At 37.2% G+C, this 27313-nt stretch overlaps 1 protein-coding gene across 1 annotated transcript in view; it reads right to left on the bottom strand.

Annotated features, from left to right (window-relative positions):
• Positions 1-27313, bottom strand: part of MALRD1 (MAM and LDL receptor class A domain containing 1) — a 555525-nt gene that overhangs the window by 518597 nt on the left and 9615 nt on the right. Inside the window, exons 3-5 of the mRNA XM_061435952.1 lie at positions 18697-18791; positions 18447-18608; positions 8887-8977 (exon numbers count right to left, since the gene is read on the bottom strand). Of these exons, the coding sequence (XP_061291936.1) occupies positions 8887-8977; positions 18447-18608; positions 18697-18791 (348 nt within the window). The remainder of the gene's footprint in view (positions 1-8886; positions 8978-18446; positions 18609-18696; positions 18792-27313) is intronic.

Here is a 27313-nt window from a genome sequence, read left to right as displayed (position 1 = left end):
CTTTTGCCTCAGGACTTCTACATTTACACATGGCTTCCTTCCAATGTACACATGGCTAGTTCCTTCAACTTATTTTCTGAGAAAAAAAAAAAAAAATATATATATATATATATACACATTCTCTAAGTGACCATGTGTGATCTATTTAAAACTTTAAAACTCTACTTAAAACTTCATTTCCCCCTTACCTGGGCACTCTCATCTCAATTTTATGCTATTTTGTTGTATCTAAAACATGTGTCATCACTTGACATAAAATACATTTTTCTATTTACTTGTTTAATTTCATTCACTGTCTGATTAAAATATAAATTCCATGAACTCAGGGATTACTGCTTTTTTTTTTTTTTTTTTTTACTGCTTCTCCCATACATCTAGAAAAATTCTTGATATAACATAGATGTTCAATATGTACCTGTTTAATGAATGGATAAATAAATGACCTAAGACCTATTTAATGAAATATTTTAAAATAGTACAAACTCTATATAAATTGTATTTTTATTGGAAATAAAATTGAACCAATTGGTTATGAAAATGATTTATGCATAACATCCTTAATCTGGTTTCTCATAATGGAAGCTAACAAATGATGAATATGCAAAGCTTCTTGAACATAAGATTCAAGGAAAATAAAACTGTATATGCAATTAAAGGAGTGTGGGCAATAAATGAAGCGAAGATTGAGCAATAACAATTACTGTGAAACAATTAAAACGGTAATTTTTGTAGATTCATATAAGAGCTACAAATCTTCTACCCCTAGAGCTCCATAATTAAATATTTGCCATAGTTCAATTAGATGTTGTATATTATCTCTAATTTTTTTTACTATTTGTACAAAACAATACCCACAAAAGTGCTATAAACAAAAATAGCAAAACAGTGAAGTACAAATTGCATGGAATTAAAAAAATTTTTTTTTTGATGTGGATCATTTTTAAAGTCTTTGTTGAATTTGTTACAACATTGCTTCTGTTGTTTATATTTTGGTTTTTTGGCCAGGAGGCAGGTAGGATGGATCTTAGCTCCCTACCAGGGATAAAACATGCATCCCCTACAGGAGAAGGCAAAGTGTCAATCACTGAACCACCAGAGAATTCTCATGCATGGAATTTAAAATGCAGCTTGTATCAGTTGGTATTAAATATCTTTCACCAATGTTAGCCACTTTTACTACCTTTAGTCCCCCAAATGGAATTCGCAACCACAAAATCAATGACATGTGGGAGGGGTACAATAAATTGTCCATCAATTAATCTCCTGAACAGCTTTTTGTTTTAGTGTATTCTATTTCAGAGCTTAAAGCTATTTAAAGATGTCATCTATATTTATATTCATATTCAATTTTCTCCCTCTCCAGCCTCTCTCTCTTTAATTCTTACATTGCACCATAATCCAGCTGTAGAAAATTATCTTTGGCATTTTAAAATTCTCCATCAATGATGTATAATCAGCAGGATGAAGCTTTGTCAACAATTTCAAAGTCTGTACCGATGAAGCCACATGTGCAAAGCCTGCCATCCTTCAAATCTTATCTTGTACAAACAGGTTACATGAAATTGACCAGACTCCCTCAGATGGTACAGAATGAAATCCAAGCCTCAAGGCTGCTGCTGCAAAAGTTATAATTGACATCTACTTTTGACTCCAGGGGCTTTTGACAATTTCTCTGTCAGTTTTCTTAAATCAGTAATGAATTCCAATGAATAGTCATTAGATCTTAAAAGGTAGCTAGAAATTAATAAGATAAAAAGGTAACTAGCTAAATAATGCTTATTTAACTGGATAATATATAAGCATTATTCAGGTTTTCATCAAGAGATAACTTGTATACTTGGAATGTTTATAAATGAGACTAAGGCAAAATCCTGGCAAACCAACCTAAAAATATTCACAGAATATTCACGATATTCTGATTGTGAGCTATATCATGCAATCTTTATAAGAATACATAGTGATTTGTTCAAGAATCAATGTTATTTAAAAATCAGTGATTAAGCATATTCTTATTTAGTCACAAACACTGATCTTTTTTCATATTTTCTATTTTGGTAAAGCCTAAACAGATCTTCCTTATAATAAATGCACAGTGAATACCCCTGTCTTGGAAGGGCAGTGGTTAGATACTGTTGCATGGAAGTAATGCAATGGAAGCATGGAAGTAATCTAAAATATTTCTTTAATGTTATAAAAAGAATTTAGTTTTATTGTCCAACTTGAAAGCCTTCAGAAACCATGATAATACCTGTATCTATCACTTTATTTATAGAGTTGTTTATACTTCTATAGTAAAAAATAGAAACTGTTTTTTTTTTCCTAATGATAATAGTACACATGATAATCTATGTGGTGAAATAAAATATAAGAACAAGAGAAAATCTATCTAGTGGATTTCTCATGATCAGAATTTTCCCAATTGTAAAAAGTTACTATTTTTTTTAATTTAAAAAAATTAAACAATAAAATTATACATTTCTGGTATTTATTTCTGTGTGTTTTGACAAACATAGAGCCATGGTCTGAAAATCCATCAGTGTCTCATTTAGTCAGTCAGGGCTATCCCTAGTTGCTCTGATGGGCTGAACTGTACCCACCACCACCAATTCATAGGTTCAAGTCCAAATACTCAGTAGCTCAGAATGTGACCATATTTGGAGATAGGATCTGTAAAGAGGTAATTAAGGTAAAGTGTGGCCATAGTGGCGGGCTCTAGTCCAATATGATTGGTGTCCTTAAAAGAAGAGGCATTTAGCACATGGACACAAAGAGAAAGAAGACTATATGAAGACCAAGGAGACAGTCATCCACAAGCAAGGGGGAAAAAATGCAAGAAAAACAAACTTGGTGACCCCTCGATCCTGGATTTCCAGCCTTCTGAATCATGAGAAATGAAATTTCTGTTGCTTTAAGCCATCTGTTTGTGCATTCTTAGTCTCTTCAGTCACATCTGACTCTGTGCGACCCTATGGACTGTAGCCTGCCAGGTTCTTCTGTCCATTGGATTCTCCAGGCAAGAATACTGGAGTGGGTTGTCATACCCTCCTCCATGGGATTTTCCTGACCCAGGGATCAAACCTGTGTCTCCTATGTCTCCTGCTTTGGCAAGCAGGTTCTTTACCACTAGCACCACCTTAAGCCATCCAGTCTGTGATATTTTTTTTTTTAACTACTGCCTTAGAAAACATGCACTCCCCCTGGGGTAATTAAGGCAGGTATCTAGTGACCCAGAGTATGAAAGCCTAAAGAGGTGGCTGTCAGTTTGAAAAATACACTGTAAGGCGAGCTGGTTTACTGTCTCTAGGAATTGGTTCACTCTGGAAGAGACAGACCCTCTGTGATCAGCAAGACACCGGGTATCAAAGCATCAAAACAGAGAAAATAAAAACACGGTAATAGAATTGTTCCCTTGTCTCAAAAGAAAAAAAAAATCTGAACAAATTTTTGAAAGCACACTAGTTTGAAGAAGAAAATAGAGAAGTCTTGTCAGGAAACCTATATATCTTAAACAGAACCATTTCTATAAATCAAAATGACCACCAAAAGACTTATTACAGCATTCACTTTCAAGTGGACTCATTTCCAAATGCTATGTATCTGCTGTAAAATGACAGAAAACACAATGTTTCTACTAAACCATGGCAAATGTTTGCCTCAGCTTAATTCATCCTGATAAAAATCTCATTATTTTGAAGACACATCTTTATTTTTGATACTGAAACAAAACCTAAAAAATAATATAATATTCTTCGCATAAGTTTAAGTACTGCTAAATAAATATATTCCCATGATATTTTATTTAAATCTGCTTTTTATGGAATGATGCTTGTGGCTCGGCAGAAAGAAGAATTCATCCAAAATCCCAAATACTTGATATTTAAATAATTTCACATACTCTTTGTTCAATCTGTTATTCAATTCTCAGCATTTAGCTGTGGAGGCAAATCAATACTGTGTGTGTATGTATGTACAGGGACTTGGAGTGTGGGGGCATTTTCTGTAAGAGAAGGCTTCTCAGAAAAGACACCCTGACTCAGTCTGAAAGGATATCTAGTAGCAGGACAGGTCAAAGAAAATTTTTATGAAATAAGCAGAGGGAGCAATGTTTGCAAAGATATGCAAAAAAGGAGATAACACTGGACTCACAAGTAGCTCTTTTGGGTCAGAATATGGGGATTCTTGGGGGAATTAAGAAGAAAGAATTTGGGCTGGTGTGTAAGAGCAGGATACTGGTGACCTTGTGTCATGACAAAAAAAAAAAAATTCTGAATTCCATTCTGAAGGCAATGAGAGTTACTGAGGGATTTAAATAAAGTAGAGATTGGTCATAGTTGGATGTTAGAAAGTACAAACCGGTGGATAGCAGATAGTAGTGATTAGTGGAGTGGAATAGACTGAAACTGGAATTTTCAAAATCCAAGGAAAAAAAATGTGGGACACACAAAATCAGAGTCAGATGAATAATGATAAGTAAGTGGAGACAATTAGAGAAATATAAGAACATACTCTCAATAATGTTTTGCACCAAGTTAATGTGGAGGTGAGAAGGGGGAAGAAGGACTGAAGAATGACTCCTTGGCTTCTATGTGAGACCAAACAGGCATTAATGACTAAAATAGGGAACATAGGAAAAGAAATAGAGTTTGAAAGAAGATTGGAATTTAATTCTAAATATGCTAATGTTGAGTTTCTGTAGCAAATGGATGCTCACTCAACTTATAAACCTGTTCTCCTTGCCTTCCTTTATTACAGAGGCCAAATTTAAACACTCTGTTTTCTTAGCCTCCCTAGCAACCAAGGTTATCTGCCTGACGATCATCTAGCTGATGAACGATGTGTCCAAAACTATGTCCTATGCCATTCCTTCCTTCTTCCTATCCTGAATGAGAGAGGTTATTCCAGAAGCATAGATGGCAAGTAGCAAGGAAACCCCTTAGTCCTTGAATTTAGCGTATCAGAGTTGAAGAATCTATGCCATGACTATCTATCTCCTCTATTAAGTCATCTGACAAGTGAAAGTTACTCAGTCATGTCTGACTCTTTGCAACCCCATGGACTAAACATTCCATGGAATTCTCGAGGCCAGAATACTGGAGGGGGTAACCTTTCCCTTTTCTAGGTGATCTTCCCAACCCAGGGATGGAACCCAGCTCTCCTGCATTGTAGGCAGATTCTTTACCAGCTGAGCCACAAGGGAAGCCCCAAAATACTGGAGTGGGTAGCCTATCCTTTCTCCACGAGATCTTCCCAGCCCAGGAATCAAACTGGGGTCTCCTGCATTGCAGACATATTCTTTACCAACTGAGCTATCAGGGAAGCCTATTAAGTCAAAAGCAAAAGCAAAAATCTCAGGGTTTTCTGCTTTCTTGCATCCCAATGCATATCTAACCCTATTTTCCACTGGAGTAGGATTTTCTCATGGAAATGTCCAGAAGGTGTTGGGTTGGCTCTGCCTGCTTCTCCCACCTTGGCCATCACCACCAGGACCACACGAGACTGAGACCATTGACTTTAGTCATCCAGAACCCTACTCCAGGGCAGTCACTGCCAAATGCAAAAAATCAACACAAGACTAGGTCTCATGGGTCCCAAAGGCTAGTTCTGTTCTTAAACCTAGAATTGGCTGACTTCACAAAAATTTCCTAAGTATTTTATTTAAAACGTAGGCCCCATCCTCCGTGATTCCCATCTAGCAGGGCTGGAATGAATCCCAGAATCAATCACTCTTTTACATGATTCTGATGATTAACTAGATGTAGTCTGTCAGTGCATGAATTTGGAGAGTCTCATTTGAAAATTTAATGCCACCTAATTTTACCATCTCTCACAGTCCCACCATTTATAAAATGTAACTCCACCTGAATACCAATCCTATCCCATAACGCTTTCTCCTTTGTCTCCATTAGTCCTCATGCTGCTGTGTTTTCCTCCCAAAAGTTTAAATATGCTTTCAATCTTCATCCTATTTGAAAAATTAAACCCGTGCACCCTCACCTTCAAAGATTCAAAGAACGCTTTGTGACCTTGACCTGAGTACAGAATTTCTCTAAAAGGAAACCACTCACTTTGCAGCTTTTCCCAAGGGGAGAGATCTTTTTCCAATGCCCCATAAAACACAAGGCGAAAAATTAAAGTCATCATCCTTCTAAATCCCCAATGTTGCTTCCATACACTGATTTATTCTTCCATGTTGTAAAAACATCTTGGCTCACGACATTCAACTTATAGCCCTGGGTCATCCATGGAGGAGGTCTGATTTCCATATTTATTGAAGACTTCAGTCATGGATTTCAAAGTCATCTTCTCTAGAGCTTTATCTTGTAATCTCGTATACACGTAACAATCATGTAAAAGCCCTACCCAATAATTGAGCTTTAAAGTCCATGTCTCATCTTCATGAAACTTTATTTCCACATCACCTCAGAACAATATGGTGATAACACTACCTGGAACTATTCTTAGAAATTGTAGGTGCCAGTATTTTTCTATGTGACCCCAACTTTTCTTTGAATGTTCAAGTATCTGATGCTCTCACTCCCATTATTATTGCATTTTTTATTTCTATAGTGATGTTAAGGAGTCCAGGTGCTTACTAAAAACCTGGCATTTGTCTTCTGAGTAATTATTATGGCCCATCTACACAGGCCTTTGTCCTAGGGTATGGGTCATGGGTACTTAGAGAAATGGCTTTGGTTCCCAGAGCTGAAGATGAAGAGTTAAGTTCATGTCTGAAATGCTAGCAGAGTCCTGTTACAAGCAATCTCAGGCCCCAAGCACAACCCAAGCATGTTCCTGCATAATTTGCTGTGTAAACAGTTTCAATGGCAACAGCCATTTCCTAACTCCCTGATGGTCCAGGAAGTCCAGTCAAGAGCTGATTTCATGGCTTTGTTCTCCTTTGAGGGTGATCAGCCAGACTGGGCAATAAATACAACTATTAAGGATCATTTTGTCTGGCAGACCTCAATTTCTGTAGAAACTACTAAACTGAGATATATAATGTCCCTGCTGAGGTGGTCAGGGTCAGGGACTAGATGTTTCATTAAGAATCAAGTGTAAGTGGGCTGTGCTCTGGTTCAGAAGCAACCATGCAGGGTAACAGAAGAGAGATTATTAAGGGAGTTTTGAATGGCAGATCATGCATCGCCTGGAGTTGACAATGTATTCTCTACTGGCATATTGCTTCCCTTCTGATAAGTCTAAGGAATATTATCTGCTTGTAGTGAAAAGTCACTGATGTCCTTAATAATAATGCTTAAATAATAATAATATTGCTTAAATTATTTACTTCTAGGAATGAGTGGAGGTTACAGTCTGTTCCTTTAAAGTTCTACATTTCACATCTATATTTCAATCTATCCTATCATGATTTCTTACTAATATATACTAAGAACTGAAAATACAAAGATGAAAGAGAACTTTATGTGTTCCATGTTTAGAGGGGCTGTCATTAGCTCTTGTAAATTTACCTTGATTTGAGTGACAAGAGACACAAACCTATAAGCTCTTATAACAGCAAGAAGTGCTTTTTATTTTTATTTTTTTAATTTTATAAAGTGTTTTTTTTAATTTTATTTTATTTTTAAACTTTACATAATTGTATTAGTTTTGCCAAATATCAAAATGAATCCATCACAGGTATACATGTGCTCCCCATCCTGAACCCTCCTCCCTCCTCCCTCCCCATACCGTCCCTCTGGGTCGTCCCAGTGCACTAGCCCCAAGCATCCAGTATCGTGCATTGAACCTGGACTGGCATCTCGTTTCATACATGATATTTTATATGTTTCAATGCCATTCTCCCAAATCTTCCCACCCTCTCCCTCTCCCACAGAGTCCATAAGACTGTTCCATACATCAGTGTCTCTTTTGCTGTCTCGTACACAGGGTTATTGTTATCATCTTTCTAAATTCCATATATATGCGTTAGTATACTGTATTGGTGTTTTTCCTTCTGGCTTACTTCACTTTGTATAATAGGCTCCAGTTTCATCCACCTCATTAGAACTGATTCAAATGAATTCTTTTTAATGGCTGTGCTTTTTAAGTATCAAAGCACAATGCAAACATCCTTTATCAAGTTTCCTTGGTCTCTCTTAGGTAGACTGGAACATTTTTTTCTTAACCACATTTCTTCTGTTACTGGAACATTTTTATTTTAACCACAACTACCATTTCTTTGTATCCAACTAGAACTTGGAACCCTCTCTACAAAATAGCTTTCTTGATTCTATCATATCATAATAAAATTTCAAAAGGAAAAAATTCTATCAAATATCTATACTCAAATATATCAAATAAATGTTATTACTGCATATTAGACTAATTTCATCCTTACCAACTTATATTTTAAACATTGAACTTTCCTATTGAGAACAATGTGAATGGTGAATTGAATATTACACAGTTAATATAATCACAGGACTGATATGGATAATTTTTTAGATCTGATGTGTGGTTTATTGATCTAGTTGTTTCAGTCTAAATAGAAAATAGATTATAACTAATATACTTCTCCATTTGTGTCTTTCAGTGGCTTAGTTTAATTGATTCTCCAAGAAGACTGTTTCAAATCAATGGGGGCCAGTTTTCTCCTGATACCCTAGAAAGCATAGAATTCTCTGGGTAAGATTTAACTAACCAGTGTAAATATTGCTATAGGGTTCCAAATCTGAGACTAAATTACACACTTCAGTTCTTTATAGTAGCCTGTGTTCACCTCTAGCACAAATCTAGTCATTGTACCACAGTGTATAAGGACAATAGAAAATAGTTCACTCTAAAACATTAAGCAAAAATAAAAGAGCAGATCAAAATCATTACACAATGTTTAAACTGAACTGAATTTATTATACAATAAGGGTCAGAATGAGAAAAATATCTTACCATCTGCTGGCAAGCAGCCTGAGCTGAAAGATAGATCATCAATAGCTATGACTTCATCCTGAGCTGAAATCATCTGGCCTTGAAAAATAACCTGGACAAGAAAAATAAACAAAAATAAAGAACAAGGGACAGTATTTTCTTACAGTCTTGTAGCACAGAGTCTACAAATAAAAGAAACATGATACTTCCTAGAAGCACATGGGTGACCATGCCAATTCCAAGCGGAGAGAGATCTATACTTTGAAGAACAAAAAAATGCCTGGATGGGAGGGGAGTTGGAGGGAGATTAGATAAATGTATATGTATGGCTGAGTCCCTTTGCTGTCCACCTGAAACTGTCACAACATTGTTAATTGGCTACACTCCAATACAAAATCGGAGAAGGCAATGGCACCCCACTCCAGTACTCTCGGCTGGAAAATCCCATGGATGGAGGAGCCTGGTGGGCTTCTGTCTATGAGGTTGCACAGAGTCGGACACGACTGAAGCGACTTAGCAGTAGCAGCAATACAAAATAAAAAGTTTAAAAACAAAACAAACAAACAAAAAACACCTGAACCAAAAAATGTACAGTCTTCTCTGTATCTCACATGTTTAGAATAGGTTAGGTAACATATTTGTGAAATGAATCAACAGCCACCTGGTTTCTTCCCTGTATCATCTTCCATGTTTGGTTCCTATGCCTTCATACTGCTTAGCATTTACCAGTTCTGGGAGCCTCACTCCATCTTAAGCTCTGGTTTTCAGTATTTTGCATCATTAAGCAAAAGTAAAGAGCAGATCAAAGTCATTACCTCTGGTTCTCTGAATTTTACTCGAAGCCCCATCTTGAATGTCCTTGTCCTATCCTCCTGCACATTTTCTGCCATTATCTAAACATAGCTTGGGACACTAATTGGAAATCATTGTTCGGTGACTTACTGTTAAAATGACCAAATGTTGTACTGTGATGGGAGGCCAGCCCAAGTCTCCACCAAGAGGAAATACTCTAGCATAATGAATCTTAGAAACTTGAAAAGATCAAATAATCCTAATTACTTAAATCAATGGCTTCCCTAGTGGCTCAGACAATAAAGCGTCTGTCTGCAATGCAGGAGACTCGGGTTCGATCCCTGGGTTGGGAAGATGCCCTGGAGAAGGAAATGGCAGCCCACTCCAGTATTCTTGCCTGGAAAATACCATGGATCTTGGAGCCTGGTAGACTACTGTCCATGGGGTCGCAAAGAGTCAGACATGACCGAGTGACTTCACTTTCACTTAAATCAATAAAACATTGGTGTATTGGTGGAGAGTATTCTCCTGTCCTCACTAGTGAATATCAATAATGTGTGAGGCTTAATTCATGGATGCATTAAACCTGTGTGCATGACTCAACCTTATTCATAATGTAAATATTATTTCAAGACATCACACTGCTTCTTAGATGAGCATTTGGTCTGTATCACAAACCCTAGCAGATCATTTTGCTGTCCTGCATTTTCTTTTGTTCCTCTACAATGTGATGTCCTAATATATTTCCTTTTAAGCCAGAGATTGTCTACTAGTCTGTTAAAAATGTGATGAAAAATGTCCATAATGTATCCAGTGAACTGTCGATATATAGCCCTAAGAAAGTCATCCTCTCTTCACATAAATTAGAATAACCATGGGACTACTTACAAGTCAGGACCATGATGGAAAAAGTCTATCAAAAATTGTGATGTAGGGATGGCTTCATATGAAAGTAGCATAGCATAGTGTGTATGCTCAGTCATGTCTGACTCTTTCGTGTCAGGCTCCTGCCAGGCTCCTCTGTCCATGGGATTCTTCAGGCAAGAATACTGGAGTGTGTTGCCATTTCCTGCTCCAGGGGATCTTCCAGACTCAAGAATTGAACCCATGTCTCCTGCATTGTGAAGCAGATTCCTTACTACTGAGCTACCTGAGAAGCCCCCATAGCATAGTGATTAAAGTGTATATTTAGAATCAGATTACTTGAATTTAGATCCCAGATACACCACTTCCCAGCAGGAAGAGCCTGGAGAAGTTACTTAACACTTCTGTGCCTCAGTTTATTTCTTTGTAAAAAGGTACTGATAAGAATAGTTATTACCTATATGATAAGGTGTATGCAAGGTAACAAACGAGTCATCACTTACACAACTGCACTTGACCTATATAGTTGGCATCAACCAGTCCATTCTGAAGAAGATCAGCCCTGGGATTTCTTTGGAAGGAATGATGCTAAAGCTGAAACTCTGGTACTTTGGCCACCTCATGCGAAGAGTTGACTCATTGGAAAAGACTCTGATGCTGGGAGGGATTGGGGGCAGGAGGAGAAGGGACGACAGAGGATGAGATGGCTGGATGGCATCACTGACTCGATGGACATGAGTCTGAGTGAACTCCGGGAGTTGGTGATGGACAGGGAGGCCTGGCGTGCTGCGATCCATGGGGTCGCAAAGAGTCGGACACGACTGAGCGACTGATCTGATCTGATCTGATTATGGCATAGAGTTATTAAAATATTTAAGCTACTGTATAGTGTTTACTAATTAAAAATCTACTCTGCACAGATTAACTTTATTCTTCTTGAAAGCCTATTGATATAGATACAGTCCCTAGTTCCTGCTGAACTGAACACTTACCTATAGCAGCCACATTTAAAAAAATTTTTTTTCTTTTTTTAAAATTTTTCAAATCTTAAATATATTGTATTGGTTCTGCCACACATCAACATGAATCCGCCACAGGCGTACACGTGTTCCCCATCCTGAACCCCCTCCCACCTCCCTCCCTGTACCATCCCTCCGAGTCATCCCAGTGCACCAGCAGTTGAAATGCAATTATTTTAGTATAACTGAAAACATTTCTATAGTATTACAATGATCAAAGATAACCAAAAATTAATATTTGGATACTAGGATTTCAAGGTGTCATAAGGTACTTGCAGCAGCCACATTTAAAGAGAAAAGTGGAAATAAGTGTTGACCAGTCTCTCTTCTCCTCCATGCTCTCCCCACAAACCCATTCATCTTCAGGACTTTAACTGTCACCCAGGCTCATGAATACATGTTTACATCAGGAATGTCAACCTCTTTCTCTTGAGCTCTCCTTCCCCATCTCTACCATCTGTTGAATATTTTCAGTCAGGTGACACGAAGTCACTTCTAATTCAAGATGTTCTTTCCTCTCAACTTGGACCTCTGCCCTGACGCTCATCCTCTGAAAATGGTACCAGGAGACTGCCATCTGCAATGCTCAAAACTCCAAAATGACCTTTGACATCACTTTCTCCCCCAGTCATGTCCAATCGATCAAGATCTATTTAACCCTCTTTCCTTTCCATTGCTATTTCCTCTCCTACATCTTCACACCTGATCTAATGAAGTAGCTTTTATGTTATTTATTTGGCTCTGCCAGGCCTCAGTTGCGGCATGCAAATTCCTAGGTGCAATATGTAGGATCTAGTTCCCTTCCCAGGGATTGAACCACAGGCCCCCTGCATTGGAAGCTTGGAATTTTAACCACTGGACCACCCAGGGAAGTCCTGCAGTAGCTTTTAAATTACCTTCTTACCTTCAAGCCTCTCTTCAGAGTTTGCAATATGTGTATTTATTTATTTGATTCAGTTAAATTATAGATTAACTTGGTATAACTGAAGAGAAGCTAGTATGAAAATCGGCCATCATTTAAGCCCACTGGCACTGCAAGAGCAAAGGTTTTCTTAGGGAAAAGAATTGCTTCTCTAATTGTAGGGAAATTACTTGTGGATCTACGTAGCTAGGAAACAAAAGACCCACCAGGTACAAGGAGATAATCCAGTTAAATGTATTTAAACAAAAAGTTTCCAGGGATTTTGGTTGGGATCCTGAAAAGGGGGATGAGTGAATTATCTAAAGAATGTGGAAAGTGAGTGAAGTTGCTCAATCATGTCCAACTCTTTGTGACCCCCATGGACTGTAGCCTGCCAGGCTCCTCCATCCATGAGATTTTCCAGGCAAGAATACTGGAATGGGTTACCATTTCTTTCTCCAAGGGACCTTCCCAACCCAGGGATCAAACCTGAGTCTCCCGCACTGCAGGTTGGCTCTTTACTGTCTGAGCCACCAGGGAAGCCCTTAAAGAACATGGAAACCCATGATAATTTTTTAAAAACCAGGCCCTGTAGTCAGAGGCTGTTTGTGATTTGGTAATTGCGTTTCTAAGAGAAGTGATTAACATTCTTTGTTTTCTCCAAAACTTAGTCAAATAACCTTTTCCAAATACCCACCTCATTTTTTTCTGTTAGGTGAAGCTAAAAAAAAAAAAAAAGATAGGGACTTCTCTGGCAGTCCAGTGGTTAGGACTCTGTGCTTCCACTGCAGGGGACAAGGATTTGATTCCTGATCAAGCAACTAAGATCCTGAGTGCCTCAGGGGCACAGCCAAAATAAAGAAAAGAAAACAACAGCAAAGTAGCAAATCAAAAGCAGATCACAGCGCGGATAATGAAGTTAGAAGCTTGACACCATCACGTAAGCCAGGTACGGCCTGCACTGATGCAATGGAAAACATGAGACAAATTCCTTTCACCTCAAACATTTTAAGAGAAGATGGCTTGGAAGGGAGGCTTTGTGCTGGAAATACTCAATTTAAATCTTCAATGAAACTTTTATGGCAGGTGAACAATGAATATAAACTCACTTGGATTATACTAGTAACGACATGAACAGAAACCCTTGCGTTTATATCTTCTGTATGAGAATTTTCCTAATTAGTAGTATGCATTTAATGGTCTTTTTCAAGAAAATATATAAAACACAAGATGATGACAGTAGTCTTTTCATCGTCATGTGTTCACACAGTAAGTATTCTTGAATTAAAAGATAAAATGTCTCAAATTATGATTTTGAAAAGTTTGAGAGTAGCAGTAAGTTAATAATTTATATTCATCATTATTAACCACATCTTTTGTTTGTATTAATAAAGCCTATTGTTTCTGAATGGGAGAGTGATGAGAAGTCTCTGACATTTCTAAGTGGAATATCAGAGAAATGACAAGTAGATAATAGCATATTAAAAATGCTTCAGTATCGTCTTAAAATTCAGGCACTGATTTCAAGAATCCAGACATTCAACTTGGAAATAACAGTCAATGATATACTTAGTAACATAGTATTTATTCCTTCCTACCCATAAAACCAATGGGGGAAATCCCTTCAAGAACAAGAAAAAAACAGGGATGAGGGGAGATTTCATCTGAATTTGAGGCTAAACTTCTACTATACGTTTAGCGTGGTTTATTCTTTGCTTCTGTGAATATTTTAAGACAAGAGTAAAATTAATTGCTTTTGTCTGCAATTTTGAGAAATGTGATCGCAGTTCATTAGCACCATGCAATGCATAATAATGTTTCATCTAACACAGTAGACAAAGGATTCTTTAACAAGTCACATCAGATCTGACCAAATCTAGAGGTTGGATTTTTTTTCTATATTTTATAAATTCTTACGCGGCTTTATTAGATAAAAAATTATCGTGGCTCAGTGACTGACTGAGATCTGAAATCAAACTACCCTATGGTCTAATCTTGTATGGGATTTGGTAAATTATTTCATTCTCTATAGCTTACAGTCCTCTGGACTTCCCTGGTGCTCCAGTAGCTAAGACTTCGCCTTCCAATGCAGGGGGCCTGGGTTTAATCCCTGGTTGGGGAACTAAGATCCCATTTGCCTCAGGACCAAAAAACCAAAACATGAAACAGATGCAGTATTGTAATAAATTCAGTAAAGAATTTAAACATGGTCCACATCAAAACATCTTTAAAAAATAAAGCTTACAATCCTCATGTGAACAATGGGGTAAATGATAGTTGAGAGGACTGCCATGAAGGGCCAATAAGATAGTGTACACGAAGGACTAAATGCAATTCTTTACACACAGTAAGCACTCAGTCAATACTAGATGTTATTCTTTAAACACCTTCAGAAATTTTTTGAAACACTGCCATTTCTGTGGACTAAATGCATAAACACCATTCCTAGTTTATACAGCAGCAGTCTCTCAGAAATTAACATACACTTCAGGTTAACAAGGGATGGATCTAGTTAGTCCTTTACAGGTGAAGGTGACAGTCTCCACGCAAGAGCCAGATCCAGAGGCTTTCTCAGAAACCCATGCTAAGCCAGCGTCCAGCTGGGACTAAAATCTATGTAAGTATTTCTAAAGCAAGCATGAATGACTTTACGACTATCAAGGCAGCGTGCATGGGAAACTGCCAAGAAAAACAAACAAAAAAATAAACCTAGAATAATTCTAGGAGACTTGTAAATTGATGAGGCAGCAGATACTGTCTGGAGACGCTGATTACAAAATGCCCCCAAATAAGCCTCTTTCTAAAGCTTTTCAGGAAAGGGCTACTACATAGTGGCCGGCAGTACTACAAGTACAGCACAACTCTGTGACCCAGCTCAACAAAAGCAAATGAGTATCTGTTCACTTGCTGACAGGATAGAGCTAAAACATACCTGCAGATCTTAAAGATCGGTGTAGCCAGAGGATCCCATGAGAGTCATACAGTTTCCTAATTTTTAGCAATGCCTTTAAGGTAGAAGCACTGTTTTTATATCAGCAATGAAGGATTTTGAGAATCAAATTAATATGCTCCATGGGCATCTGTTTTGGTGGAAGACACTGCTGCATTTTAAAGCACTCAGGTGAATAATCTCACTTCCTCTGCTACAGCTGAATTGCCCTGGAGATAATCTATTTGGGAATTTAAAGTTTTATAGTTATCTACTACACATATTTAATCATCAACCCCCACAATATGCTATTTGGGAATGGACAGCGAGAAAAGCAAAGAATTTATCCTAAAACGCTTAACTTACAAGTAGCAGGTTCCCGCTACTTGTATCCAACATCAAATCTCTTGTCCTGCTACTAATAAAGACCTTGACCAAAGTATTTCTTTTGGTTGTAGTTTTAGTTGCTAAGTTGTATCTGACTCTTTTGTGACCTGTGGCCTATAGCCCACCAGGTTCCTCTGTCCATGGGATTTTCCAGGCAAGAACACTGGAGTAGGTTGTCATTTCCTTCTCCAGGGGATCTCCCTGGACCCAGGGCTCAAACCCACATCTCCTGCATTGACAGGCAGACTCTGTACTAAAACAAGAAGGCACAATGCTTGACAAAGATAGCTTAAGACTTTTTTTTTTTAATCACCCACTCTGTTTCAAAGTCGGAAAAGGTGTATAAATACCGATAAAGTTTACACACAGACAAGAGTCCCATAGCAGTCCTTAAGGTTTAGACAAGCATGCAGACAGAGGGACTTCAGCGAGCTCATCCTTCGGCATCTAGTCAGTGTCCCCTCAGAGGTACTCTTGGCTCTATTTTGTTGCTATTGTTACAGAAGAGAGACAGATACAGGGAAGTAAGAAAATAAAGTAGTAATATAATAAATAAACTAGAAATGTCTCCTTTGGTTAATGACACCTGAACATCCACAACAAATGGGATGCATTCTTGTTGTCTGGGGTTCTCACTCTGCAGAGCACTCCCCACCAAGGCAGGAACTCAAGATGTCTTGTCCTTGTGCCTGAGGAGTCCTTTATAGGAAGACTTACATGCCGATGGCTTAAAATACCACCCCAACCTCACACACACACACACACACACACACACACAGACACACACACACCAGTAATACTGGATTTCAAGAGGATACAAAGCCTCAAATGACAGAATTATGCTTCCAGCTGTACAGTTATCCTCAAGTCATCATCCAGGAGTCACCTAACTATCTACTAAATTATTTTCTTTCATCTTCTTTAGATTCCCATTTGATTTTACAAAAGGCTGAAAATTCTGAACTTCAGTGATTTTATGACAGATCAATTAAGAATATGTGCCATTCTTATATCTTATCATTCAATTTTAGTAATAGAGGTCCTGTTCATTCTCCCATATTCCCTCTTAGCCACTCAAAATTCAATACAATTTACTCTCTATATTAAGGCAAGTGCTACATCTATCCCATATCAGATGATTTTCTATAGAATGATTCTATAGAATAGGATGATTTTCTATTCTATATCAAAATTATAAAATTATTATATTATTCTAATAATAGATGATAAAGGAAACCTACCTGGGCTAAATTGAGTCACAAACCAGGTTTAAAAAGCCTATTTTTTCAGAATAAAATGTTTTAAGATCCCCTTTTTAACAGGAAAATTTTGCTTGGCTGCCCAAAATGTTAAAGTATGCACTATTTTTCTAAGAACTTCTATAATAGGTATTAGATTATAATTTCCATCATACATAAGTTTTATTAGGCTGCATAAATAAATGTCTTTTATAGGCTTACATTGGCTTTAATTCTCAAAATTATTTTGGAAGATGAAGGCTGTATTGAATAATTTGAGTTTAACCATGAAATGAATGTGACAATGATTCCATTTCAGCAGCATTTGGTATTAGTATTGAAAACAGTCTATGTTCTCATTACCCAAGACAATCCTGTTCTCTCAAGAGCTTGAGAAAATTGTGAAACAGAAGCAATTTTTTTTTTAAATTGGAGGATAATTGCTTTACAATGTTGTGTTGGTTTCTGCCACATAGCACTGTGAATTGGCCAGAAGTATACATGTGTCCCTTCCCTCTTGAACCCCTCCTCCCACCCCTCTAGATTGTCACAGAGCACCAGGTTGAGCTCCCTGTGTTACACTGCAACTTCCCCAAAGCTATCTACTTTACAAATGGTTACGTATATTTCAATGCAACTCTCTCAATGCATTTCACCCTCTCCTAACCCCACGGTGCCCACAGGTCTGTCCTCTGTGTCTGCATCTCCATTGCTCCTTACAAATAGGTTTATCAGTACCATTGTTCTCGACTCCATATATACGCATTAATATACGATATTTGTTTTTCTCTTTCTGACTTACCTCACTCTAGATTCAGCCACCTCACTAGAAGTGAGTCAAATTCTTAAGAATGCAAAATGAAATGAAAGAAGATTGGAATAATGAGAGAAAAAGGAAAGTGGAGGGGATTCAAGAAATTAGGAAGAGTATTAGAAGGTCATATTACTTATATCAATATGCTGCTGCTGCTAAGTTGCTTCAGTCGTGTCCAACTCTGTGCTACCCCATAGACGGCAGCCCACCAGGCTCCCCTGCCCCTGGGATTCTCCAGTCAATAACACTGGAGTGGGTTGCCATTTCCTTCTCCAGTGCATGAAAGTGAAAAGTGAAAGTGAAGTCACTCAGTCGTGTCCGACTCTTCACGACCCCATGAACTGCAGCCCACCAGGCTCCTTCGTCCATAGGATTTTCCAGGCAAGAGTACTGGAGTGGGATGCCATCTTGTCAGTATATAACAAATTTAGTTTTGATACATACGTTTTAAACTTCTTAAAACTGTCTTTTAGGATGATTGGCTGCCCAACTTCCTGGAACTATTTGGTTTCAACACGTGACAGTTCTGGCAAATTCCTCAGTCCTCAGACAACTGGGATGATTAATCACCTGGTGTTAAACATCTGTCCTTTATCATTTTTCCTTCAAAGACAGTTAGAAAACACAACACACATACCTGAAACCTCTGGGGACTCTGAATTTTGATGACATTCCTCTCCCAACGATTCTGGAGCCCAGCAGTGTTTTGCCATAAATGCTGTATAGGGCCACCACAGGTAGTTTGAAAGCCAACCATTAATTTGCCATTCATTTGGCTGGAGAAGCAATAAAATGTAATCTGTGAAAAATAATAAATGTCCACACAATTATAATAATGAAGTTCCCAAATGTGGAAAGTAATTCAAATGCCATGTGCTTTCAAATACCTGACAAGCATGTTGGTTATTTGTTGGAAGAAAAACTCTGCTGCTTATGTTTGAGGAAGTAGAATCCAAGTCAGAGACCAATGAGAGGAAGTGAGCTGTTAGAAACAAGACCATCATTGGTAAACGTATTCAATACACCAGGCGATAATTTAGGTCCATATCCACATTAGGTCAATATATTTTTGTCTAAAAAATGAACTATTTAACTGCACCATTTATTTATTTACTTATTTATTTTAGTTTTTTTTTAATATTTCAATTTAATTTTTTTTTATTTTTAAACTTTACATAATTGTATTAGTTTTGAAATGGTCTGGCCATATTGTTACTTCGATATATTCCCCAGTAAAATAACTAATTTTGAGTGTACTCCATATAATACTAATATGGACTGTAATCCACAACCCAGTTTATCTCATATAACTTAGAAAGTTATAACTCAGCAAAGATGGTATCCAGGAAAAAACATTATACTGGGATTGCCCACCCAAATAAGTAATTCAATGAAGAATTTAAAAGAAATTCTCTTTTGTAGTGCTTTTCTCCCGAAAGAATTGGGTCAATTAGCCGCAGTTTTCCCCAGGATTACGCGGAAAACAATACTGAGTCCCAGTGCTGTCCTGTACACTGCAGTACAGATTATGCCAGTGGACTGTCACTATTTAGAAGCTTATAAAATAAGTACAGAATATTCTCTGGGCTTTCATACATTTTTGCAATGCTTGACAAGGTTATAGTGTATTATCTGGGAACCACTATTTCCTCCTACCCTATTTGGTAAACCCCCATTTGTCAAGAAGAATGAAAAAATGACATTGATGATGATTGTGAAGGTCTACCTACCCAAGTTATTTAGTGGTATTTTAAAGCTGTCTTGGAAATTAAATTTAATTGTCACATCATTGACAGACTTAATTATGAAATCTACGAAAGCTCTTATTCCCTACAGCTTTTCCAAAATTTACCCTAATTAAGTGGGAAAAAAGAATGTTAATGATTGCTTATAGATATAGTCAGAGGCATAACTGAAATCCTTGAAATAACAGAAAATTGTTCTGAGAATGTACTACCTGGAATAATTCTATAAACATAATTTAGATGAAGAGTTGGCATCATGGTGACACAAGGGGACAGTCGTTAGTTTGCTTTTGCTTCATATTCAGCAGGGAAAGCAAATGTTAAGCAAGAGAAAAATCAAATGAGCATAATGAGTCATATAGATATATTGTTTGAGGTATAAATAAAATTGTTTGCAGTACAAATGGTAACACTATTCAATGGGCCCATAATTATTGTTTATAAATATTCAGCTACTAAAAAGCATTTGTGGTACATACAGAAAAAGTTATTTTCATTTGTCAAGGAAATTACTTAACCATATTTAGTTTTCAAAGCTTGGTCTTAAAAATCAGATGGATACATTTTAGCCATTATGTAATAGAACAGCATTTTCAATAAAATAATAAATTATATAAATATTTAAGTTAGATGTGTTATAAATAAGAACTGTCATTTAGTACATTTTATGACACTGAATTATTCTGTATTGTGTCCAAAATTAAATGATAATCTTCAGGTTATCATAAAAAGTAAAGTTTAAATTCAGAAACAACTTAAGATCCTTTGGCATTTGTTCTAACAACAAGCTTTCTTTTCATGGGGTAAAAAAGTGTTCAAAATACACCCAATATAGCAATACCTTTTTAACTTTTAATTCTAATTTAGTGACAATAACAAGTATTTTTTTTAATACACACACAATTTTTAAAACATTTTTATTGGAATATAGTTGATTCACAATATTGTGTTAGCTTCAGGTGTCCAAAGGCAAAGTAAATCAGTTATGCGTACATACACTTTTTTGCATGCTCAATTTTACATTGCTCCTTATCAGCATAGAATTTCTTTAATTCATAGCTGGAGATATTCCTTGGAGAATATCAAAGTATAGAAAGTTCTCTTGCTTTCCCTGGGGCTTTAGTTATCAAGTTTATGATTAAAAAAGAAAAAAGCAGATCCCTGGCAGCAAAAGTTTTTCCACAAGCCCATTTCCTCATCTGGTACCCTTTCTTGCCACTGGCTTTCACCATCAAGAAGGGACTTACGAAGCTGATTTTTTTTTAAAGGTTCTCAATGTCCTATCCACATACCATTCTTAGTCCTTGAGGGAGACTAGTAGTAAGTATCATATCACATATACACACATCACTGTCATCATCACACGTCATCTATTTATCTCTACCGTATTTGTTTCAGTGTATTCATCATCACCAACTCGATGGACACGAATTTGAGCAAGCTCTGGGAGTTGGTGATGGACAGAGAAGCCAAGCATACTGCAGTGCATGGGGTTGCAAAGAGTTGGACACAACTTACCAACTGAACTGAACTGATTCATCTGATTCATAAATTCCCATTTTATGCTTGCATCCATAAAAGCAACTGCATAGCATATCTTTAAAACATATTTAAAATAACCCTGTGATGAAGTTGTTAACTATTAAAATTATGAAATAAGGATTAATGACATTGCAAAATAAGATGACATGATATCATTTATAATCTCAAATGTTTACATTAAAGGGGTTTTTCTTCCTAGTTGCTGCGTAAGTATAGGAGTAAAACTCCAACATAAACTTAAGACTGATGACAAAAAAGTATATAAAATATGAAAGCAATAAAAACCATGAATCAAGTTTTTGAGGGCTAAATTCAATAATTTTGGCAGTGAATTCCACCAACCTTGATCCTCAGAAAAGATAAGGTAGAATATTCGGTCTCACTTTCTTCAATGACTGATAGGCAGTCTTGCCTTTTCTCCATTTTCCAAGTTCTAAGTGATTAATAGTAATGAATACAAGCAGAATAAATATAAATCCTATTGCTCCTGCATAGCAACCAATGCACTTAAAGGAACTCAAAAACTTGAGTATTTTAACAGTGAGATACTATTCAAAAAAATTCAGGCTGCAGGAATGGATCATTGTGACAAGCTCCAAGGCATGAGGCAAAGGTTAGAATATTAAAACTTTGGAAAAGAAAAAGTAGGTTCATCTGTGACAGAAATATGGCTCAGTTCAGATAACAGAGGTGAAATAGCAGTCTTGCATACAATCTCCTTCAAGATGATAATTTCTATTTATTAAATTCCATTTCTATTGAATCAAGTTTTGGCTCATTCCTGTTCATTAAATTCACAAGTCAACATAGCCACATAATATTTGCTAAAACTGTGTCAAAGGATACTCTCAAACAGTACTCCCATATAGTTGCTAGCAGTGTGTAAATAAATGTTGCCATGTCAATTTAAGTCTGCTTCAGTGATAAAGGGCTAGGTGAATTACTTTAGGAAATCATAAAACATAATAAAAAAAATGAGGATGATATCAACAAAATTGCCAATGTAAAGATCTCTGAAAAATTTTTCCTCCATAAAAACAATGAAAATACTGGCAGAATGACCATAATAAAATTTAGAGAACTGGAGAATTTTATTCAATAGATAACTGAATCTCAGTTTAAAAAACAAAACAAAACAATGAATCTCAATAAAATTTAGGCTTTTTTTTTAAGTTTCCCATTGCCCACTCTCAAGCACCATCAGTTCAGTTCAGTTCATTTCAGTCGCTCAGTCATGTCCGACTCTTTGTGACCCCTTAAATCGCAGCATGCCAGGCCTCCCTGTCCATCACCAACTCCCGGAGTTCACTTAAACTCACGCCCATCGAGTCGGTGATGCATCCAGCCATCTCATCCTCTGTCGTCCCCTTCTCCTCCTGCCCCCAATCCCTCCCAGCATCAGAGTCTTTTCCAATGAGTCAACTTTTCGCATGAGGTGCCAAAGTACTGGAGTTTCAGCTTTAGCATCATTCTTTCCAAAGAATACCCAGGACTGATCTCCTTCAGAATGGACTAGTTGGATCTCCTTGCAGTCCAAGGGACTTTCAAGTGTCTTCTCCAACATCACAGTTCAAACTCATCAATTATTCAGTGCTCAGCTTTCTTCACAGTCCAACTCTCACATCCATACATGACCACAGGAAAAACCATAGCCTTGACTAGACAGACCTTTGTTGGCAAAGTAATATCTCTGCTTTTGAATACGCTATCTAGGTTGGTCATAACTTTCCTTCCAAGGAGTAAGCGTCTTTTAATTTCATGGCTGCAGTCACCATCTGCAGTGGTTTTGGAGCCCCAAAAAATAAAGTCTGACACTGTTTCCACTGTTTCCCCATCTATTTCCCATGAAGTGATGGGACCAGATGCCATGATCTTCATTTTCTGAATGTTGAGTTTTAAGCCAACTTCTTCACTCTCCTCTTTCATGTTCATCAAGAGGCTTTTTAGTTCCTCTTCACTTTTTGCCATAAGGATGGCAGCCTACACATTCCTGGTGCAGTATGGCAACCATAGGAATGAGCAGAATGAAGCTAAAACTCTTTCAAGCCTCATTACCAAATAATTATCATTATTTGACTTTACTGATGTTTCCTGATGGCAAAGGAAATGGCAATGCACTCCAGTATTCTTGCCTGGAGAATCCCATGGACAGAGGAGCCTGGTGGACTATACAGTTCATGGGCTAGCAAAGAGTTGGACGTGCCTGAGCACACGTGTTTCCTGAAAGCCATCACTTATAAGGCTGTCTAAAATTGCCCAATGCAAATAGACTCCTCATAGTAGGCATGTGTTGAAAACAACTGGCAAGTATTTTAACTTTATAGTTGCCTGGAACAGTATATAACATCTGACTGATGGGCCAACAACAGACTGACTAAAACTGCCCAACAATCCCAAGTGCCCAAAGAAATGCTCTAGAAATGGATCCTGCAGGTGTGTCTGTGGAGAACAGCAAAGGGATTTCAGTTCTAGACTATGATCATACTTTCCTAGGACAAAATGAAAAGACTGGATGCTGTTTAATAGTGTGTTTCATAATACAGTATATGGACTTTAGACCCATTTTAACAATTTAACAATTGGTTAAAATAACAAACTTTCTTATAATTCCATTTAAACCTAATTTTAAACATTCAAATAAGGAAAATAATCTGGTATAAAAGGAAATATTAACTTTTCATAATTCTTTTATCTTTGATAAACCTATACAGTTTTTAAGTTTACAGATAATTATACATTTTAAAAGCCTCATGTATCACCTTTACTATTAGCTGAACTCTAGAATTATTCTATACTTATATATTTATAAGAATTAAAAGAAAAACTCATTTATGAGTTATAAGAAAAAATTTTATACTTATAAGAAAAATTGTTATAGTCCATCCGTTTAAAAGAATGTTACTATACTTGCAAAGATGTATTTGAATTTTTGTAATAATATTATTTTATCAAATTTGCAATGTTATATACTTTTAAAAATCATTACTACATCTTAATCACTCTGCTTCAAGCTTTAGTAGACGTCAAACATCAGCACAGTGATGCTTTTAATGTTCTAACAGATTTTCAAAATTAGCTCAGAAAACTTCTCTAGGCATTGATTACATGATGAAACTTAATCTGGAGCACTGGCAAATTATTTCAAGTGTAAGTTAATAAAAAATTTTATTAAAACTCACAAAATAAGGATTTTTTAATTAAGACAAGATTTCAGCATAGCTTTTTTCCATAAACATTTTCAACACTTTATATCTGAAGGCAAAACATTTGCTTATTTAAAAGTATCCTAGGGAAAAACACATATTTTAACATTTAGTTGTAGTTATGAGACACATCACTGTTATTAAAATCACTAGCCTTTCATTACTATGCTAATCAAAATTTTGCCTCCTTTTCCCTTTTTGGCTTATATTATTATTTCCATTTTACAGATGAGGACACTGAAACAACATAATAAGCAGGTTAGCAGGGCCAGGGTTCAAACCCAACGAGTCTGACTCCAGAGATCTGGAGTCAAACCAAGTGATACAGATAAAAACAGTGTCTGCCTGTACAACATCTCAATTTTGATATAAATGATCCCACTTTATCTCTTGACTAGGCTATCAAAAAATTAGCATGGCAAAATGAGAAAATAGGCAGAAGGAAGGAAGGAAGGAAAGAAATAGGGATAAAAAGGAGGAGAACAGAAAAGAGGCAGAGATTCTGATGTTGTCTAACTTCCAGATGAAGAGGCAAGCAAGAAAGAGTAAGAGCTACATATGACATAAAATCAAAGTATCAAGTCTTCTGCCCATGATGGAGACTGCAGTAAGTAAAAGTATACTGCAAAAAATCTTGTAAAGTACAAGGAAGAAATGGTGGGGAGGTTCTAAAAGGGAAACGGTATTACAGTGGCTAAAATTTGGGAACCAGATTCAGTGTCACCATATAGTCCAATTGAATTCACAATAAAACTTTTATGTATTGCCGTGAATCACTGGTCCTGTTTGTGAAGCTGGTCTTTCTTGGTGGGTAGGGAGCAAGGGTGGTGGTGAAAAAGTTGGCTTTTTCCTAACAATGGTTAAAAATTATTTTTTAAAACTTATTTTTGTCATCAAAGTCAAGGAAGATAAACGTTTTACTTACATGAGAGTTAAAACTAGGAAAACCAAAATTATTCAGTTCAGTTCAGTCGGTCAGTCGTGTCCGACTCTTTGCGACCCCATGAATCGCAGCACGCCAGGCCTCCCTGTCCATCACCAACTCCCAGAGTTCACCCAGACTCACATCCATTGAGTCAGCGATGCCATCCAGCCATCTCATCCTCTGTCGTCCCTTTCTCCTCCTGCCCCCAATCCCTCCCAGCATCAGAGTCTTTTCCAATGAGTCAACTCTTCACATGAGGTGGCCAAAGTATTGGAGTTTCAGCTTTAGCATCATTCTTTCCAAAGAAATCCCAGGGCTGATCTCCTTCAGAATGGACTGGTTGGAACTCCTTGGAGTCCAAGGGACTCTCAAGAGTCTTCTCCAACACCACAGTTCAAAAGCATCAATTCTTCGGTGCTCAGCCTTCTTCACAGTCCAACTCTCACATCCATACATGACCACTGGAAAAACCATAGCCTTGACTAGATGAACCTTTGTTGGCAAAGTAATGTCTCTGCTTTTCAATATGCTATCTAGGTTGGTCATAACTTTCCTTCCAAGGAGTAAGCGTCTTTTAATTTCATGGCTGCAGTCACCATCTGCAGTGGTTTTGGAGCACAAAAAAATAAAGTCTGACACTGTTTCCACTGTTTCCCCATCTATTTCCCATGAAGTGATGGGACCAGATGCCATGATCTACATTTTCTGAATGTTGAGCTTTAAGCCAACTTTTTCACTCTCCACTTTCACTTTCATCGAGAGGATTTTTAGTTCCTCTTCACTTTCTGCCATAAGGGTGGTGTCATCTGCATATCTGAGGTTATTGATATTTCTCCCAGCAATCTTGATTCCAGTTTGTGTTTCTTCCAGTCCAGCATTTCTCATGATGTACTCTGCAGATAAGTTAAATAAGCAGGGTGACAATATACAGCCTTGATGTAATCCTTTTCCTATTTGGAACCAGTCTGTTGTTCCATGTCCAGTTCCAACTGTTGCTTTCTGAGTTGCATACAGATTTCTCAAGAGGCAGGTCAGGTGGTCTGGTATTCCCATCTCTTGAAGAATTTTCCACAGTTTATTGTGATCCACACAGTCAAAGGCTTTGGCATAGTCAATAAAGCATAAATAGATGTTTTTCTGGAACTCTCTTGCTTTTTCCATGATCCAGCGGATGTTAGCAATTTGATCTCTGGTTCCTCTGCCTTTTCTAAAACCAGCTTGAACATCAGGAAGTTCACGGTTCCCTTATTGCTAAAGCCTGGCTTGGAGAATTTTGAGCATTACTTTACTAGCATGTGAGATGAGTGCAATTGTGCGGTAGTTTGAGCATTCTTTGGCATTGCCTTTCTTTGGGATTGGAATGAAAACTGACCTTTTCCAGTCCTGTGGCCACTGCTGAGTTTTCCAAATTGGCTGGCATATTGAGTGCAGCACTTTCACAGCATCATCTTTCAGGATTTGAAAGAGCTCAACTGGAATTCTATCACCTCCACTAGCTTTGTTCGTAGTGATGCTTCCTAAGGCCCACTTGACTTCACATTCCAGGTTGTCTGGCTCTAGGTCAGTGATCACACCATTGTGATTATCTTGGTCATTAAGATCTTTTTTGTACAGTTCTTCTGTGTATTCTTGCCATCCAGCTTTGTATCAGATAGTTTATGACAAGTTCTACTCAAAATATCTTATTTAGCTCTTAAATCTGATCCAAGATAGATTTTAGAATTGAGTAAACCAAGTCTTAACAAAGTAAATTGCTCAAGATTATATAGTTAGTAAGTGTCACTGCTGGGATTCCAACCACATGTATACTATTTATGTAAACATTTCCAAACAATTAATATGCAATTGCTCTAAATTATCTCTAAGCAGGTAATTCTCTGGTGGTCCAGTGGTTGTGACTTGGGCATTCAGTGCCATGGACCCAGGTTCGATCCCGGGTTGGGGAACTAAGATCCCACAAGTTGCACAGTGCAGCCAAAAAGAAAAAGTTATCTTCAGGGAAACATTCATATATAGCATTTAATTGTATTTATTTGAGAGAAGTACAAACTTTAAAAAATTACCAGCCTTCAATTAGTTATGCCAGGCA

Source organism: Bos javanicus, chromosome 13 (assembly GCF_032452875.1).
Source record: "Bos javanicus breed banteng chromosome 13, ARS-OSU_banteng_1.0, whole genome shotgun sequence".
Classification (NCBI taxonomy): Eukaryota; Metazoa; Chordata; class Mammalia; order Artiodactyla; family Bovidae; genus Bos; species Bos javanicus.
This window is presented reverse-complemented; position numbering and strand designations above follow the sequence as displayed.